This window comes from Silurus aristotelis, assembly GCF_946808225.1.
Source record: "Silurus aristotelis genome assembly, chromosome: 20".
NCBI classification, from domain to species: domain Eukaryota; kingdom Metazoa; phylum Chordata; class Actinopteri; order Siluriformes; family Siluridae; genus Silurus; species Silurus aristotelis.
Window position 1 is genome coordinate 9,770,287 of NC_139593.1, and position 19,188 is coordinate 9,789,474.

The following is a 19,188-nucleotide window of genomic DNA, read 5'->3' on the forward strand; positions in this document are numbered from 1 at the left end:
CAAGAGCTGCAGTTGTGGAGATGCTCTGACCCAGTCATCCAGGCCTCACAATTTGGCCCAAATCCTTATGCTTGCCCATTTGTCCTGCTTTTAACAAATCAATTTTGAGGACAAAATGTTCCCTTACTGCCTAATATATCCTACCCAGAAAATTTAGTTTTATTCACTTCACTGTTAATGTTATAACGTCATAATGTTATGCCTGATTGGTTAATGTGTATCCATAGTTTTCGTATGTGTTTTAGTTGTTGCGGAGCAGGGACAGCAGCGGACACATTTAAAACTACAGAACTTCTCTCTTCCAACCTCGCTATTTTCTCCTTGAACAGCGAGAGGAACCCCAGAGTCACCATGGCAGCTCACATATTACAGGATACGCTCTTTAGGTGTGAATGAGCATGTGTATTTATGTATGATAGTTTTTCTTTCAAAGAGCTTTAGCACCACATAATTTATTCCAGGTTGCTTGTTTTGAATTCACTTGTTCATCTGACTATATTATTCCAGATATCGAGGTATGATTGGGGCACATTTAATTCTCGGAGGGGTTGACTTCTCAGGGAACCATCTCTATACAGTGGATCCCTATGGGAGCATAAAAAAGCTTCCATATCTTGCCATGGGTAAGCATGTGACATTCACCACACAGAAACGTACATTGCATTATTCCTGTGCTAAATATACCAAATGTTTTTTTCAGGGTCTGGCAATTTAGCTGCTATGGGCATCCTGGAGGACAGATTTAAAGCCAATATGGAGGTAGATTTCTTTTTTTTTTTAAACATCTCTGAACTGATGGACCTGTTGGACAATTAAAATAAGAATAAATTATTAGTGTCATAATATATCGACTTGTAAAATTTGTTTTATAAAATTTTTATAAGTTTTGAGGACACTTATACTTTGAGGACACTTATACAAGACACAAGCATACACATGCAAACATATACTTCAAAGATCTTCTATACTTCAAGGTTCTTCTCTGTTCTGGCACCGAGGTGGTGGAATGAACTTCCCCTAGATGTCCATACAGAGTCCCTGACTACCCTGACGATTGAAGACTTACCTCTTCCTGAAACACTTACATTAGCACTTTCCAAGTTTGCGTTGTAGAATTCAGGAGTTATATTTATATTAAGTTTGTAATCTTGCGTACCAGTGTAGATTTAATCATTGCTAGAGACTCAAAGCACTTTTGTACGTCGCTCTGGATAAGGGCGTCTGCTAAATGGCGCAAATGTTATGTAATGTAATGTACTTGAATGTTGAATGTCTCATTCGCAATTTAGTTCCCATTTACTGGTACAATAAACTCCACTCTGTAAAATATTCAAACTATATTATGGAACAGGGATTTGGGGATTTGCCCATTTAACCACAACAGTGTTAGTGTTAGGGAGGTTGAACATTAATGTTAAGCAAAGATGACCTGATTGTTTAATGGGGTTACAATTAGGGTTTTATCTTCCCCTCCATCAGCTATCTTCAGTACCTGCTTGTTCCTGGGGCCTTTTGCCTTCATCTACAGTTAGATTCAGATCAGGGTATTGACATGGCCATTGCACAACATTCCCCCAAAAAAGGTTGCTTTTGAATTAAGCCTTTGGTTATTGTCCATTATTGTTGTGAAGTGCTTTTAAGTGAGTTTTGAAGCATTTGGTTGAATATGAGCCTATAATATTGGACTAGATACTCTTAACTTTATCCTATTGCTTTTGTCATCATTTACATCTTCACTAAATACAAGGCAACTAGTTCCTATAGTTGTCATACACCATAAACCTAGGTGATATTGTTTAGATCATGTTTCTGGCAAATGCTAATCTAGTTCTCTATTGTTAACTTTTTAATCAATATTCTTAAACAGGACAGTTGTTCTTAAGAATATTTCTTGTCATTGTAGTGTCCTCGAATTCACTAGTGTGTTCCTTCTTTTTGAGCATGCACCAACTATTTGATTTGTCAACACTTAGTGTTTTTGATGTTTGTTTTTGGACCATTGACAAGTGAAAATTAATCCAGTATGACTTTACTTAAACACTTAACTTTACTTTGCACTTAACTCAAAGCCAAAGGTGTGCAAACGTTCTTTTATTTTAACTCCAATATACTGTGGTAGCAATTCACTTGTTAAATTGTTATGGTAATAACTATTATTTGCATGTTCATTTTAATATCCAGCTAGATGAGGCTAAGGCACTGGTGTGTGATGCGATCCACTCTGGCATTATGAGTGATCTTGGTTCAGGCCACAACATAGACCTGTGTGTGATCAGCAAACAAGGGGTTGATTACATTAGACCTTATCAGGAATCTGAGTACAAGGATACAAGGTGAGATAATCATATATAATAAATCATACATAAATATTTTTTTGTATGTATAAACAAGTTCTAAAAAAAAAGTTACTCCAGAGTCTAAACTCTTTTAAGCAACTAGCAAACATTTACCTTAGTCATAGTCTTATTTTCAATACTTCAAAACCATATTTTTTTCTGATTGCAGGCATCAATGCTGGTTAAACAAAAATGGAATATTAAAAGATTGCTGATCTCCTAGGAATTTAACTCTTGAAGTTATCGGGTTTGATAGATTTAAGTAAAGTAAATCTAAATCTCTCTTTGTCTGCATGTTTATTATTCCCTTTCTTTGTAGGATGAAGAAGTATAAGTATAAGCAAGGTACCGCTCCAGTTTTGACAGAGAATGTGGTTCGCCTGGAACTGGAGCTTCTGCAAGAGACAGTTCAGAAGATGGAGACAGCCTGAGCTGAGAAAACACAATGGTTATACATATAATGATATTGCAATAAATTTTTGATGCATGATGCATACATGGGATCATTCTTCTTTCAATATTATGGCTGACAGCAAAACACAGTAATACTCACTTTTTGTCAGAGAAAACTTAATTTTATTATTTATATTTAATAATTTATAATTTATTATTAAAGTTTTAAAGAAAAGTACTAAATGATGATCAATCAAGGGTTTATTTAAACGAATGCAATGCAAATAAATTCGGATGTACTAAATGCCACTCTCAAAGTCAGCATAGGATAACATGTACCAAAATTGTTATGACAAATATTTTATATAACGAAAGTTTGGTACCTAGCAAAATCTACATTTTTTTTCAGTTTAGGCTAAATTCAGTAGTGAAGAGCCTTGATTTTACAGGAGACATCCAATCTAAACAGTAAAATGTCCACATCACTGGTGGACAGTAATGAGGTATTTATCTAACTTCATTATTGTACTTAATTTTAATTTATTAATTCTTTGTGTACTGTATATTAATTATGAGAAAGGTAATAGTTTACTTTTATTTACTTCACTACATTTTAGAGTAACATTTCTTCTTTAAAGTGAATGCATAAACTGTGTTAAATAATAACCTGTCACGAAGACCACAACCCCACAGTTCTTGCAAGTAAAATACTGATACTCTCTGTTTTCCTGTAACAATAGCATCTCTCTTCTTAAAAAAAGGGTATGATGCATAACTTAAGCATTTTAAAAGAAAGCATTTGTGTACCTTTACTTATATAAGCAGGAGTCCTCTAAATAATATAAGCAGGATATTTGCAATTTTAATCAAATACAGGATTGGTGTATTTCATTACCTGCTGTTCAACGCCACTAAAACTGTACTAGCAGTAATAGTGTTGCCCTGTGATGCCAGCATGGCCCATAACCTCTTTCATCACACAGGAACATAGCAAACATAGATAAAATAAGCACCAGATACAAATCATAAATATTTCTATTAAAATATATTTAATATATTTTCTTTTAACCCTGCTTATGTATGTGGCTTATGTGTACAGGTTTATTTTACCATTGCCTTATGAACAAAATTGTCAAGTACAATATGAATGGATTCTAAATAAATTAATGTTAGTTTATGGGAACACATTTGTATTTTTATATTTGTATTATTAATTAAATTTTTTAAATATAGAAAAAAATTATACTCTAATAGCACTGTATGTGTCATGATTCATTCATAAACAAAAGATGCGCTTTCAAACTAAACACCTAAAAAATGCGTTTTTTCTTTTTAGTTTATAATATTCTCCAGCTGTTTTGTTTTATTATTGGATTTAAAGCAGTGTTTTAAAAAATAATACATTGATTAGATAAAAATATGAACATTATTGCATACAATGTAGAAAGTTCCAATGAAATGTAGTGTATCTTATGACCCTTATTTTACTCTATATGTTACTTACACTGCATGTGGGTTTTGGAATATTTTTTAGCATTTAATAGATTATGCACTGGAGCATAATATTTTATTTTTGATAAATGAACCTAGGCTAACACAACCAACTGTCAAAACCTAGTTTTATTTTTTAAAGACTAAATATATCTTGACATACACATGCAATTATTAAAAAAATAATAATTTTCTTAAATCCTATTCAAATATATTTATTTGTAAAGCAAACCAAAGGAAAAAGAAAAACATTCTTATTTGGGTGGCACCAAGTTTCCTTATTAATACTAGTTCTGGGATGCACTAAGATGTACTAAGATGCACTAAGATGTAACATGTTTTATACATATATACGGTTATGATTTTTTAAAATCTTTTTTATTTATTTTATTTAAAGTAGCAAGGTAGTCCCCGTAGATAAGTCTAATTAGAGAAACATATGTAACATGGAGGCAGTGGCGTGTCAGGATGAATCTGTCATTTTGAGATGATTCAGAGAGCAGAAGTCTGTCAGGATTTGATAAAGCATCACACTGGAAGTGCAAGATGTAAGTGCAAGCTATCGAACAGCCAAAAATGGGATGTTCTTCATAAAGTAAAAACCTACACAGATGTCCAATCACAAATATATTATGAAAATAAACACAAGACATAACTTATGGTTACCAATATTTTCTCATGTGTCAATCTACAACATTGAGTAAATAAAAACAAAGGTATAAAAAAAGGTTACATGTTACATACATACATACATTATATTATCTCTAATTTGTAAATATTGTCTACCAGAACAAACATATTCTTTCTAAGGTACAATACAATTGCTTTAAAGGATAAAGTTACTGTTGTTTATCTTCCTGCCACATAGTATCACAGCTCATAATGTCATAAATCATCTTCTTTCGGCTGCTGCAATTAGGGGTCACCACAGCGGATTATCCGTCTCCATAACCCCCCCCCCCCCCCCCCGCACCACAACCCCCCCTACATCTGCTTCTTTTAAAACAACTACCTTCATCACATCCATAAATCTCCTCCTTGGCCTTCGTCTTTTCCTCCTTTCTGGTAGCTCCATCCTCAGCATTCTCTTGCCAATATACTTCAAGTCCATAAAGTAGTCTTTATTGTTTTATATATAAATGTTCAAGTTGCTCATTTTGTAACTATGTTCAATTTAGGCTTATGGAAACAAAATCCCCCATCAATTTTTTTTATAATGACCTTATTTTTTGGTCTGGGCTGGTAACTATCTATTATTTTATATTTCACATACCTCACATATAAGTAAAAGAAAAATTATATAGCAAACCATACATACCACAAATCATTTGGGTCTGTTTTGTGTGCATTGCTGTTTTATCTTATTCTTTGCGTTACTTTATTTTGTCACTGTCGCAACACCTTGTTTTATAAAATAAAATGATAAATATATATAAAAAAGTAAAAATCGTGTTTGCAGTTATTTTTAAAGCCACCAACAGGCGAGCCCAGGAAAAATTTTAGCAGGGCCCAGTATAAACAAAAAAATCAATCTAGGTGGATAAAAATAGGATATCACCCTCTGTGACTAAAGTGACTCATGCAACACTTTTAAGACCAGGAAAATGTATATAGTAGATAAAGATATATATATATACCATCCATCCATCCATCCATCTATTTTTTCTTATACACTATACTTTATGCTCCTCTATGTAACATGCTGGGCATCACAGCTATAGAATCATCTAATGTCAAAAAAGGAACAAGTCATTTAATGTTCGTTTTGAAAGCCATCTTTATTTTATGAATGAATTACTGCAGACACAGTGTTACTAGTGTGTGACTTAGTATCAAAACTCTTGTGGGTTCAGAACATTCCTTTCCTGTACTTATGGATTAACTCGGATACATCCTCCTTGCACACCTTAACCCAACCGTCCTTCTGCATGTGATAGACTAGGAAGATATAATAGAACACATAGACATTGTCATTGTTCAGAAAGCACCGTGTATAACATATAAAAGTATTTTTAGATGCTTTAGAATAGCATTAACACACCTTACACATCTCTATTATGGATTCCAGGTTTAAGTGATGTATATAACGAATGGATCTCACTTACGGTTTACGACTCCACCAGAGTAAGCATCCCTGTGTGTGGCGTGAGCAATGCCACGACGGCCAAGCTCGCACGCCTCTTCCACGGTCATATCCTCACGGTAGCCACTGTCTATCACTCCATATGCATAGCTGTTTCCACAGCCCGTGGAAAACATTTGGCCTGAGAGACGAGTTCCATTGTCATCTACATAATACAGACCAGGGCCCTGCAGATCCCAACACAAATACACACGTTTGTAACAAGTTATATGATGTAAAAACTTACTTAAATGATTTAGACAACATACACATCAAATGAATCCAATTGATCTGAATGAGTTTGTTCATTCTATGCAGTGTGTCCCCTTAGATCTTATGGTCTTCTGTTTTAGTATTGATCATGTTCTGTAGTATTGGTTAACACACCAAAATTATAAAAAATAAATAAAAGTGGTGTAAAACTATCAAAGGTAATTTTAGCAATTTAAGCTGAAATTAACTCTACCTTCTTGTCCCAGCCAATGATCATGCTACCCATGGACAGGCCCATGCCTCTATATCCAAGCATCATGTTGGACAGCAGCTTGGAAGCTGCAGACACCGAGATCCTCTGCTGGTTACGGAGCTGGTAAAGCCTGAAGATATTGATAAAACACACAGATACACATGTAACCAATGTGTTAGTAATATGTTACTTTTTCCTACTGTACTCTACAATAGAAAAAGACATAATATGTGCCAGCTATGATTACTACACTTTAATGCACACAAAAATGTAACTCTATCCAGTTGGGAGTTCACCACACCCCTTCAGATTTTGTTCAGACAGACCTGCACTCCTTAGCCAGAAGTCTCTCCCAGTACTGGCAGTCTGCTGCACTACCAGACATGGTGCCCAGCAGGTAAGGGTTGATCTCGATTACCTTATTTGCCTCCTTTGTAGCTAGCAGACACACACACATGCACACACACACAAAAACATTGACAGTATAATTGAAAAACTATATTGTCTCTTGAAAATATTGAAACTCCATTTTATGAATATGTACGTTGCATCATTCTAAACTCTGAGGATCTGCCATCACATAAGCGTGTCTAATGTCAAAGAGATGTGAGTGGACCTACCAATATAGCGTCCAGCTGAGGCCCTGGAGTCGACGGCTACGATGACGCCATGGCGGAACTTAAAAGCCAGTGTCGTAGTGCCATGGTTTAAGTCTATAGAGATCCCACCATCACAACTGCATGATTTCAGAAAAGCTGATGGCTGAAACATGAAGGATAACATTAAATGAATGTTTAATGTTGTTGATGCACTGGGAATGTAGAGACTTTATCTGTACTCAGTATGTGATGAGCGAGGTGATGAATATTTCTACGCCACTTCTTTTGATGTCACTGTTCTATACAGCCTAGCCCTTGGGATAATGTCTTGAATAGAACACACTAGTTTGTATAGCTTTGAGTAATGAGTGGCTGAAATGATTAGTAATAAAGCAGATGTTCTTCTTTTAAGTGGAATATAAATTTCAGGAACAGAAAGGAAACAGAAATGCAGTGCTTACATCAACTCCAACTGGTACAGCAAATTCCTGAGATTTTGTCCCAAAACTGTAGTGATTGGGGCGATCAATAAAGAGCGTCCGATTTGAGCTGAACTGGGAGCCAAAACCGGAAAAAGATGAAGATCCACTCACTTCCAAAAGAGCCATGCTTTGTTTAAAGCAAGAGACAATAAATATAAAAAAAAGAAGTATTTCTGAAAGAAAAACGAGGGATTTGGTTGAAATATGATATGTCGATATGTCTGAAGAAAACCTTCCACTTTGCTTTCGAAATCGAAAGTTCAAACGATGCTGCTTTATTTTACTTTCGTTTATGATGAGGGTTTTTATGACTAGGCACACTGGTTGAACAAAATACATAGGAATCCAAAAACGTCTAAAACATTTTTTTTTTTCCTTTTTTTATCATTGAAAAAAAAAAATTTTTTTAAGAAGAAAAAGTGCTCACCTATCTACCGGGTTCGTCGCTCTGCTGTCCAATGATGGCAGCTCGTGCGTTCACATCAGCAGTTCTCAGGAAGACTTCCTGCCTGTGGGTTGCGCTGTGTCTCTTCCTACTTCACACGTGCACACGCCATTTATCCTGGTGGTTGGATTGTTAACTTAATATTACCAGTCTACTACAGTGAACGTTTGTATGGACAGTATTTAAGGACCCATCATTTAACAGCACACCTCAACAATGATAAAACTATTATGAATATACTTTCGGTTTTTTGAGAGACACATGCATGTTTCATTCATTTATATGCAACAGACTAGATATTTTTTTAATGGAATGAAGATTTCATTTAACCATATAAATATATAAATATGTAGATATTTCTTTTCTTTGAAAAATTCTCCCTTGTCATGCATCCCTCCAAATATTCAGCTGAAATGTTTTGCTATAATACCTCTTGTAAAACTTGCCTAATGAGTTCTTGGATATTTCTTTCTGACCTTGTGTTCCAGTTCATTTCAGAGCAGTTGAATAGTATTTAGGGCAGGCCAATTCATGATAGAGAACTGTTTGCTCACTCTATAATGCTTTTAAAAAAGCTTGGGCATATGCTTCGGGTAATTGTCTTGTTGTATAGTGAAGCTCCAGTTTGCAACAGTCCAAACAGAATTACATTATAAAATGGTAGCCATGTTGGTTCAATATTCCTTTCTCCCAAAATAAATCTTTGACCTTCCCTACTCTAGAGCAACCACAAACAATTAAGCTTCCACCTCCCTGTTTGAGTGTGGGCATGAGGCAGTCTAGAACATCTCTACTGTTTTTTGTCTTAAATAATTTATTCAGACACAGCCAAAAATGATAGTTTTGGACTTATCTATCCACAGAACCTTCTTCCAATAATTAACTGTCCAGTTCTTGTGTGTTTTTGCCTTTTACCTAGTTTGTTGCATATAAACAAATTTACATCAATAAATTGCATATAAATGTTAAAGATAATAAGGAAAATCATTGTATAGCGCTAATTATTTTTTTAAATATTCTTTATGTTAAACTCTCTGATGAGATTCACAGCAGTGATTCTGGTCAAACTAAATGACTAGATTTTAATTAGATATAATTTAAACACAACTAGTTGATAATAGTCTTTAAGGTTTGATCATCTTGTTTTCCCCTCATCCAAGGCATTCTCCAGTTAAACATTTCTGAATGAAAGCAATGCATCAGCAACAATTACAGTTTTTCTCAGCTGCTTTGGAGCATTTCTCGAATCATCCTTAATATTTGCAAACCAGTAAGCGCATTGTCTAAACAATTTGTACAAACAGCACAAAACATTGGATTTCTTGCAAAAGCCTATATATTGAGTTCATCTCTCAAAGTATTTGTGTCAATGAACATGTCATTCCCATCAGAATGAAAAGTCCCTTTGTCATTGTTCACAAACAAAATCATGAAAACGTTTAGTCATATTGTCAGTATGATGGCGCACAGTTTCAGGATTTCTTGATATGAACTATGGTTTGGGTTAGAGACTGAAAATGCACAAAATTTGACTTTCTTCTGTTTGACATCTATGATATATTTCAGCAGCACAAATTCAATTTTTTTTATTTCATATTGGATTTATATTGATTGCAAGAGACTGGACAGGATTCACACTTTTACTGTACTATACAAGTGTTCGTTTGTTTCTTAGTTGTTCATCCATTTTCAGAAGTTGTAAATCTTTGTTTTGCTCTGTCTGTATACACTCTTCAATTGAAGGTTCACAAGAATCACCTTTGGCCTGTTTAAGAGATCTAGTTGATTATTGGTTGATCTGATGCCATTCACTCTCCTTCATTAGTGTCATTCAAGATTCATCTGCACAATTCATCAATTCGAGTCACATTTACAAATAATAGTTTAATAGAAATTTAAGCTTGACAGATGATGACAACTGCTTTAATCATTTTGCATTTAATGACTTATGCAATGAACTGATGCCAAGATGTTTTGGGGGTTAAGACCAATTAGGTGAAACAAGTATAAAATATTTTGATCAACATGACAAACACCTGAAAATGTAGGAAACAACAAGAAATGTTTTTATGATGAGCACAAATGACTAAATGATGTGGAGGTTAAACAAGTAGTTTTGAGAATTTCATTTCTGAAAAACTCTCCAAAGCAACTAAGAAAAACATTGAGCATTGCTCCAAGGAACCATTCTCCAGGTATAGCATCTAGCATTTTACTTTGAGATACAGCTATACTTTTATACTTTTTTTGTATACTAATACAGGAATTGTAACTTTGACCACTTGCAGTACCAGTTAAAACCGGATACAAGTGCTTCGAGCTTTGTCATTTTCAAAGAAACCTTTCAGCTCTGTGTTTATATGGAGGCTGGATTAACTGCAGTAAAAATGTATGGCCAGAGACGGCGCTGTAAGCTTCTGTGTCATCGCACTACATCGGACCAAGTTTGGACCCACTGTTTCCTGAAGCCAATCATTTAAAACTGCCACTTCTGTGTAACTATGGACCCACCAAAATCCAAGAATAAAGGAGTCAGCACAGGTGTAAGTACATCTTACTCTATTATTAACATAAACTCGGTACCAAGGCTCATTTACGGCTAGCGTAGAGAGATGTTCTTAGGGAAAGCAAGGACAACCAAAGCAGAAATCAACCACGGAAGACAAATCTTATAATGAGGGCTACATTATTTATTGTTCATTTGATCATTCGCTGCTCTTACTGGCAGTAATACGTATATCGCAGTCTTGTCATAACGCAATTTTTTTTTTGTTTTATTAATATTTTTTTTTTACTTTCACTTTCAACTCGAGAATGCATGGCACCTCTGTCAGGGCTGAAATGATTTCTGAGTTAGTATCACCTACACTTATACTTAAAGTATATATCTAAATGTATCTAAAACTAATGAAAAGCACACTATTGGATGTGGAATGTGGGAACTTTATACATTAATGAACCATCAACACAGCAGATGCAGCAGACACACGCATGATAGTGATGTTTACAAATCTAACTGATGCTACACTACCTTACTAATAAACCACCTTAGTAATATTAGTGAGGTGGTTTATAAGTAAGGTAGTGTAGCATTAGCTAGACTTCCTGACTATCTTCAAGCGATGACTGAAGCCCTACCTCTTCCTGAAACACTTAAATTAGCACTTTCCAAGTTTGTAGAATTCTAGGGTTATATTTATATTACGTTTGTAATCTTGCGTACCAGTGTACATTTATTCATTACTAGAGACTTAAAGCACTTTTGTACGTCGCTCTGGACAAGGGCGTCTGCTAAATGCCGCAAATGTAAATGCAAATGTAAATTTTTAAACCCTTTAGTGCTACTGGGTTGATAAAGTTCCACCAACAAAAATATCCATGGTATGGAACTGGCATTGATGTTCCTATAAGATGATCAGGAGTCCTAAATTTGACATCACATATACAGTAAAATGTTAGCATCACTCTTCTACTAAGAAATGGTCCACTACTAAAATACTAGTCCCTATAATCACTTTTGGTGAATGGGCCAGAACTGAGTCAAAACCAACTATGAAGATGGTGGAATACAAATTTCAATGCCACGCCTACGATACACAAGTTTCTGACAATAGAGGTCATACAGGATATGTATCACAACTGGCCCCAGGGTAGAAGGTGTCACTAGAAATTCTAATATATAGAATGTAAAAATGTTAACTTAACACTCATGCCTATTTTTGACAGACTACCATAGTTGCAGTAAAGTTCAATGGAGGTGTTATCATTGGTTCAGACTCCAGGGCCTCAATGGGTGGGTGAGTATAAAATATATTATTTAACCACTGTATGCTTGTGATAAGTGTTATATTTAGCGGCAGTAAACCCAAACCATGTTTTATTTTCTGTATTTTTTTTCCATCTATAGGTCATATGTGTCATCTAAAGTCATTAACAAGCTGATACAGGTTCATGATCGGATATTTTGCTGCATTGCTGGTTCTCTGGCAGACGCACAATATGTCACAAGAGTAGCCAAGTTTCAGCTGGCTTTCCACAGGTAATTGTATTTAGATTCTGTAGGGTAGAGTTGTTTATGATCAATAATCCAGATATTTAATGTGAAAATCTTATTTTAATCAGTTTGACACACTAAACTTGAAACAAGTAAGTACCCACTGAGCACTTTATTATAATATCTTAATTAATTATTTATTTACATATTTATGCAAATGTGGCAGCATAAGAATACGTAAAAACGTGTCATGGACCAGCAACTTCAGATCAACCATCAGAACATGGAAAATTGCATTTAATTGATTTTGAATTTGGTTATACTTACATAGTGGAATGGTTTATATTTAATAAATATATTAATATAGTATGTGTGTGTAATATATATATATATATATATATATATATATATATATATATATATATATATATATATATATATATATATATAGAGAGAGAGAGAGAGAGAGAGAGAGAGAGAGAGAGAGAGAGAGAGAAAGAGAGAGAGAGAGAGAGAGAGAGAGAGAGAGAGAGAGAGAGTCACGGATAGACCAGGCATCAGGAACCAGGAGTAAAACAAGGTGTAATTTGTTGATCTTGAATAGGCAGAACACAAGAGAGTAAGAAACGACAATGCAGGAAACGATAAACTTAACTAAGTCGTGCTTCACCCAAAACGTAGCTAGGAGCATGGGCAACTCAGGCGGTCAGAGGCTCGGTAGGTAGTCCGTATGATATATGGTATGTAAACTGTAGATCACACGCCGAGTGAAAGGGAAGCAGGACCTTATAAAGAGGACAGGTAAATGGAGGACAGGTGTAGGTGATTAGTAGGAGGGAGAGGCTAAACGACAGTGTTGAGCGTTGGGATTTTTTTCACAACGCAGTTCTGCAGATGGAAACACCATATTGTTGAAAGAAATGAACAGAATGGCAAAATTAGTTTGAGCTTACAGAAGTTCAAGTTAACAGATTCAATTGTGGTAAATCGAAAATCAACAGAATAAACAACATTAAAGCCGATGGGCTACAACAGCAGAAAACTTGTTACACTATTGTAAATCAAGAAGAGAAAGGTGAGGCTTCAGTGGGCACAGTTTTACCAATCTTCTCAAGGAATACCACAGATTATTTGAATGTTGTTGCTAAACGTGGGGTAGAATTTCTTCTGATGGCTACTTCCAGCATGATATTGCACCATCTTACAATGCAAAAGTTATCTCAGGCTAATTTCATTAACATGACATTACATTTACAACAGGAACATTGTGTTATATTTTTTGGTAACCTATAGGATCTGAATCCAAAATAAAATTACTGGGCTGTAATAGAACAAGAGATTCACAGTCTACCTGAAAAATCTGCATGATATAATTTGTATGTCTAGTTAAAACTACAGTAAAATTATTATTATTATTATTAATTTTGACAGATTTTTTAAGCTGAGTCGTTCAAATGTATATCATAAGCTGTCTATTAAACCTGTTTTTGAATGTTTCTCAATGCTATCTCTCTCTAGCATACAGATGGGGTCACCTCCTTTAGTGAAAGCTGCAGCCACTGTGCTAAAGGAGCTGTGCTACAGTAATAGGGAAGATCTACAGGCTGGTTTCATCACAGCGGGTTGGGACCAAAAGAAAGGGCCACAGGTATGAGAGTGGTTTAAAATAAAACTCAGATAAAGCCTGGATCTGCAGTATTATAAGAGAGTTAGATATATTGTGGAGATAACCCAGCCATTAGGGAGGCACAAGCCAGTGCACTCTTAGTGCCGTTCCAAAGCCCGGATAAATGGGCAGGGTTGCGTTAGGAAGGGCATCCAGCGTAAAACATGTGCCAAATCGAATATGCGGGTCACGATTAAGAAATTCATACCGGATCGGTCGAGGCCCGGGTTAACAACGACCGTCACAGGTATCGTTAGCAAACAGGGTACCGGTGGAAATTGGGCTACTGTTGGCCCGAAGGAGGAGAAGGAGAGGAGAAAGATGTCTACAGAGACAGCAGGGAAAAGAGCAGTGTAGGAGAGCAGAGATTAGGGTTGGTACTTTAAATGTTGGCACTATGACTGGTAAAGGGAGAGAGATAGCTGATATGATAGAGAGGAGAAAGGTAGATATTTTGTGTGTTCAGGAGACCAAGTGGTAAGGGAGTACGGCCAGTTCTATGTAGGAGATGCAACCTGAAGGAGATTGGAGACTGTAAGGTGTTGGCAGGGGACAGTGTAGTTAGACAGCATCGGATGGTGGTCTGTAGGATGGTTTTGGAGGCAAAGAAGAAGAGGAGGAGAGTGAGGACTGACAGAAGAATAAGATGGTGGAAACTGAAGGAAGAAGAGTGTAGTGTGAGGTTCAGGGAAGAGGTCAGACAGGGGCTCGGTGGTGGTGAAGAGGTGCTGGATGATTGGGTAACTACTGCAGGAGTGATGAGGGAGGCAGCTAGAAAGGTACTTGGTGTGACATCTGAAAATGAAAAGAAAGACAAAGAGACGTAGTGGTGGAATGAGGAAGTGCAGAACAGCATAAGGGGAAAGAGGTTAACAAAACAGAAGTGGGATCGACAGGGTGATGAGAAAAGTAGGCAGGAGTACAAGGAGATGCGGCAGCAGGTAAAGAGGGATGTGGCGAAAGCCAAGGAAAAGGAATACGAGGAGCTGTATGAGAGGTTGAACACTAAGGAAGAAGAAAAGGATTTATACCGATTGGCCAGGCAGAGAGACCGAGCTGGGAAGGATGTGTTGCATGTTAGAGGAATAAAGGATGGAGATGGAAATGTTTAAACTAGTGAGGAGTATGTTCAGAAGATGGAGGGAGTATTTTGAGCAGCTGATGAACGAGGAAGATGATGTGAGAGAGGTTGGATGATGTGGAGTTAGTAAAGCAGGAAGTGAGAGCAGCGATTAAGAGGATGAAGAGTGGAAAGTCGGTTGGACCAGATGACATACCGGTAGAAGCATAGATATGTTTAGGAGAGATGGCAGTGGAGTTTTTAACCAGATTGTTTAACAAGATTCTGGAAGGTGAGAGGATGCCTGAGGAATGGAGAAGGAGTGTGCTGGTACCGATCTTTAGGAATAAAGGAGATGTGCAGACCTGCAGGAATTACAGGGGAATTAAGTTGATCAGTCAAACCATGAAGTTATGGGAAAGAGTAGTGGAAGCCAGGCTGAGAGAAGGGGTGACCATCTGTGAGCAGCAGTATGGTTTCATGCCGAGGAAGAGCACCACAGATGCATTATTTGCTTTGAGAATGTTGATAGAGAAGTATAGAGAAGGACAGAAGGAATTGCATTGCGTAGTTGTGGATTTAGAGAAAGCATACGACAGGGTGCCAAGAGAGGAGGTGTGGTATTGTATGAGGATGTCAGGTGTGTCAGAGAAGTATGTGAGGGTGGTGCAGGACATGTATGAGGACAGTGTGACAGCAGTGAAGTGTGCAGTAGGAACGACAGACTGGTTCAAGGTGATTGCATCAAAGATCCCTAAACCCTTTCCTGTTTGCAGTGATGATGGACAGGTTGACGGACGAGGTCAGACAGGAGTCTCCCTGGACTATGATGTTTGCGGATGATATTGTGATTTGTGGTGAGAGTAGTGAGCAGGTTGAGAAGAGCCTGGAGAGGTGGAGGTACACGCTGGAGAGAAGGGGAATGAAAGTCAGTAGGAGTAAGACAGAGTACATGTGCGTAAATGAGAGGGAGTGCAGTGGAGTGGTGTGGTTGCAGGGAGAAGAGATGGATAAGGTGGTGGAGTTCAGGTACCTGGTGTCAACAGTGCAAAGTAATGGGGAGTGTGTTAGAGAAGTAAAGAAAAGTGTGCAGGCAGGGTGGAGTGGGTGGAGAAGAGTGACAGGAGTGATTTGTGATAGAAGGGTATCTGCAAGAATGAAAGGGAAAGTTTATAGAACTGTGGTGAGACCTGCGATGTTGTATGGTCTAGAGACAGTGGCATTGAGTAAAAGGCAGGAGGCGGAGCTGGAGGTAGCAGAGCTGAAGATGTTAAGGTTTTCGTTGGGAGTGACGAGGATGGACAAGATTAGAAATGAGGCGACCCCTAATGGGAGCAGCCGAAAGAAGAAGAAGAAGATATATTGTGGAGATATATTCATTTTCAGCACATTTTTAAATCTGCCATCATATATGATTCCTTTTGTGTGTGTGTGTTTTAGGTGTACACAGTATCTATGGGAGGAATGCTGATTAGTCAACCCTTTACCATTGGAGGTTCTGGTAGCACGTATATCTACGGCTACATGGATGCAAAGTACAAACCAGACATGAGCCGAGAGGAGTGCATTCAGTATGTCAAAAATGGTAATAAGTTGTTTTAAATCCCATACACCTATTTAAAGCATATTCTTAAGTAACTACTATAAAAAATAGGAAAGGTTTTGCATAGAGTAAGGAATGGGTTCTAAGGAAATATCCAGCACTTTAGAAAACTAAAACAAGCTGAATTAGGTGTGCCAAAACTTTTGACTTGTAGCGTATATAAATTCTGTTTTAAAACACTACTTCTGGGACACTGTTGAATTCTGAAATATGTTAATTCAGAGTATTACATATCCGACTACGGTATATAGTCTAAATGTGTTTTACAGTGTCTATAGTCAAAAACAAGCTAATGTATAACACATTCACTCTCCCCTTTTTTTCAGCTTTGGCATTGGCTATTGGCAGAGATAACGTTAGTGGTGGTATTGCTCATTTGGTGGTGATCACCGAAGGTGGAGTTGAACATGTGGTTGTTCCTGGTGATAAATTACCAAAGTTTAATGATAAATAATAGGAAAAATAAGTGTAACCACTGAGTAACTACTATGATTTTCGAAAATGGTGGAGAGCGTACACTAATAAAGTATTCAAGCCAATTTTCAAAGACAAAAAATTAATCATTACAAAAGCTCCCAGATTTGTAATAAAAGCATTTTTTTTCATATGAATGCAGCAGATCTCTTATTTTGTTGCTTATTCTATTCGATTGTCTAACATTTCTTAATAGAAAAAAGGTCATTATTTTGCATGACATATTGCAGTTCATTAGAATAATATCTTCATTTTGTTTGTTCTTTGCTCTCAGTATTTCCATTTCTAAATCTTGTTTAAATAACAAGTGTTTTACTAGACACTGATTTTTTTTTAAAGCAAGAATTTTTTTTTCTTGACGAGTTTTCTGTTTGTTGGTTATATATAAAATGTTCAAAAGCAATAATTGATAACAAAGTCCAGAAATACAATTTGTAACAGTCATGACAGAGGCATCAGACAGGTGCTGTAACAAATAATAACAGAGACTAACTTGTCTCATGGATGTTACACTATAATAAATGCAGAGGTTAAAAGGAATGAAGTACAAATGCTCTGTTACTGTACTTAAGTAGATTTTTCTGGTATCAGTACTTTACAGCAGTACAGTACACTATTTATTTTTCTGACAACTTTTTACTTTCACTCATTAAATTTTTTACACAAATATCTGTACTTTCTACTTCTTACACTTTCAAACCAGAATTGTTACTTTAGTTTTAATTTATTTTCTTAACATGATCAAAATTCTTTCTTCTAATTGCACGGCTTTTTCAACTTACCACTGGTTATCACGCACCACAGACGTGGGCTGGTTTACGAAGCTAACAAAGGCAGAAGGCAACAAGAAGTCTGGCTAACGTGGATGAGACAGAGGGAGTCAGAGATGTAAACATGACTGAGAACAGAGACATTCCTGATCACCTGATCAACATCATCCTGTCTCTGCTAGTGTTCTTTCCAAACATTCACCAAATATTGGTGGCAAAACCCATCGAACTTGTATTTTTTATAAAGTTTAATTTTTTTTACTCATGGTCCAAGCCTGTTCATGGCTCTCTAACACAGAAACCACCTCAAACCATGACCATCTATTCTTCTGGCACATTACTCTTGACAAATCATCTCTTCACAAGTTAAAAGCAAGATATGCTAGATATGCTGATTCTAACATACATTAAGCACTTGCTTCGAATATACTGAATTGTAATACATGATAGAAACACATAATAATGCAAAAGATTAAAAGGTAAAACGCATCATAGTGAATGTGTGGTGTCCACTAAATACGGCAGGGGTTCCCTATTTACACTCTAATGCAGGGGTCACCAACCTTTTTAAAACTGAGAGCTACTTCTTGGGTTCCAATTAATGTGAAGGGCTACCAGTTTGATACACACAGTTTTCAGTTTGATCTGAAATAACAAATTTGCTCAATTTACCTTTTATTATATGTTATTATTAATAATTAATGATATTCATCTATGTGAAGACACTGATCAGGTTAATGATTTCTCATAATCATTATTAAAATTGATTTAACAAAGTAGAAAACTATTTTTTAGAAAAGACCTCATGTGGTCCTTGCGGGCTACCTGGTTGGTGACCCCTGATCTAATGGTTGACATTAATCACACTGGCAATCATCACTACTGTATTCTATTACTTACATGACATTTTAAACCAGTAACCCTGCTTATGAGAAAATGGTGTGATTATGTATTTGGTTCATGGTTCATGTATTGCTGATGAATTTAAAGTCAATTTAATACGGTTTATTGCATGTGAGGATTAGAAATGAGTTTATTAGAGGGACAGCCCATGTAGGATGTTTTGGAGACAAGGTGAGGGAGGCGAGATTGAGATGGTTTGGACATGTGCAGAGGAGGGACATGAGTTATATTGGTAGAAGAATGCTGAGGATGTAGCCACCAGGTAGGAGGAAAAGAGGAAGGTCAAGGAGGAGGTTTATGGATGTGGTAAAGGAAGACATGCAGGTAGTTGGTGTGAAAGAGGCAGATGTAGAGGACAGGGGGGTATGGAGACGGATGATCCCT

At 36.5% G+C, this 19,188-nt stretch overlaps 3 protein-coding genes across 3 annotated transcripts in view; 2 read left to right on the forward strand and 1 right to left on the reverse strand.

Moving 5' to 3' along the window:
* psmb13a (proteasome 20S subunit beta 13a) overlaps positions 1-2,832 on the forward strand; it is a 3,938-nt gene extending 1,106 nt beyond the window's left edge. The window contains exons 4-8 of the mRNA XM_083522990.1: positions 246-386; positions 508-623; positions 701-759; positions 2,182-2,333; positions 2,656-2,832. Of these exons, the coding sequence (XP_083379116.1) occupies positions 246-386; positions 508-623; positions 701-759; positions 2,182-2,333; positions 2,656-2,767 (580 nt within the window). The 3' untranslated portion in view covers positions 2,768-2,832. The remainder of the gene's footprint in view (positions 1-245; positions 387-507; positions 624-700; positions 760-2,181; positions 2,334-2,655) is intronic.
* A 3,147-nt stretch (positions 2,833-5,979) lies between these two features.
* psmb8a (proteasome 20S subunit beta 8A) lies at positions 5,980-9,838 on the reverse strand. The gene is made up of 7 exons (XM_083522991.1): positions 8,317-9,838; positions 7,869-8,062; positions 7,429-7,570; positions 7,135-7,246; positions 6,809-6,938; positions 6,326-6,530; positions 5,980-6,158 (listed from the first exon to the last, which is right to left on the reverse strand). Exons 2-7 carry the CDS (start codon positions 8,013-8,015, stop codon positions 6,070-6,072), a joined length of 825 nt encoding a protein of 274 aa, XP_083379117.1. The 5' UTR covers positions 8,016-8,062; positions 8,317-9,838; the 3' UTR covers positions 5,980-6,069.
* An 825-nt stretch (positions 9,839-10,663) lies between these two features.
* psmb12 (proteasome 20S subunit beta 12) lies at positions 10,664-17,260 on the forward strand. The gene is made up of 6 exons (XM_083522995.1): positions 10,664-10,877; positions 12,061-12,131; positions 12,242-12,373; positions 13,847-13,976; positions 16,495-16,639; positions 16,984-17,260. Exons 1-6 carry the CDS (start codon positions 10,836-10,838, stop codon positions 17,109-17,111), a joined length of 648 nt encoding a protein of 215 aa, XP_083379121.1. The 5' UTR covers positions 10,664-10,835; the 3' UTR covers positions 17,112-17,260.
* The last annotated feature ends 1,928 nt before the right edge of the window (positions 17,261-19,188 follow it).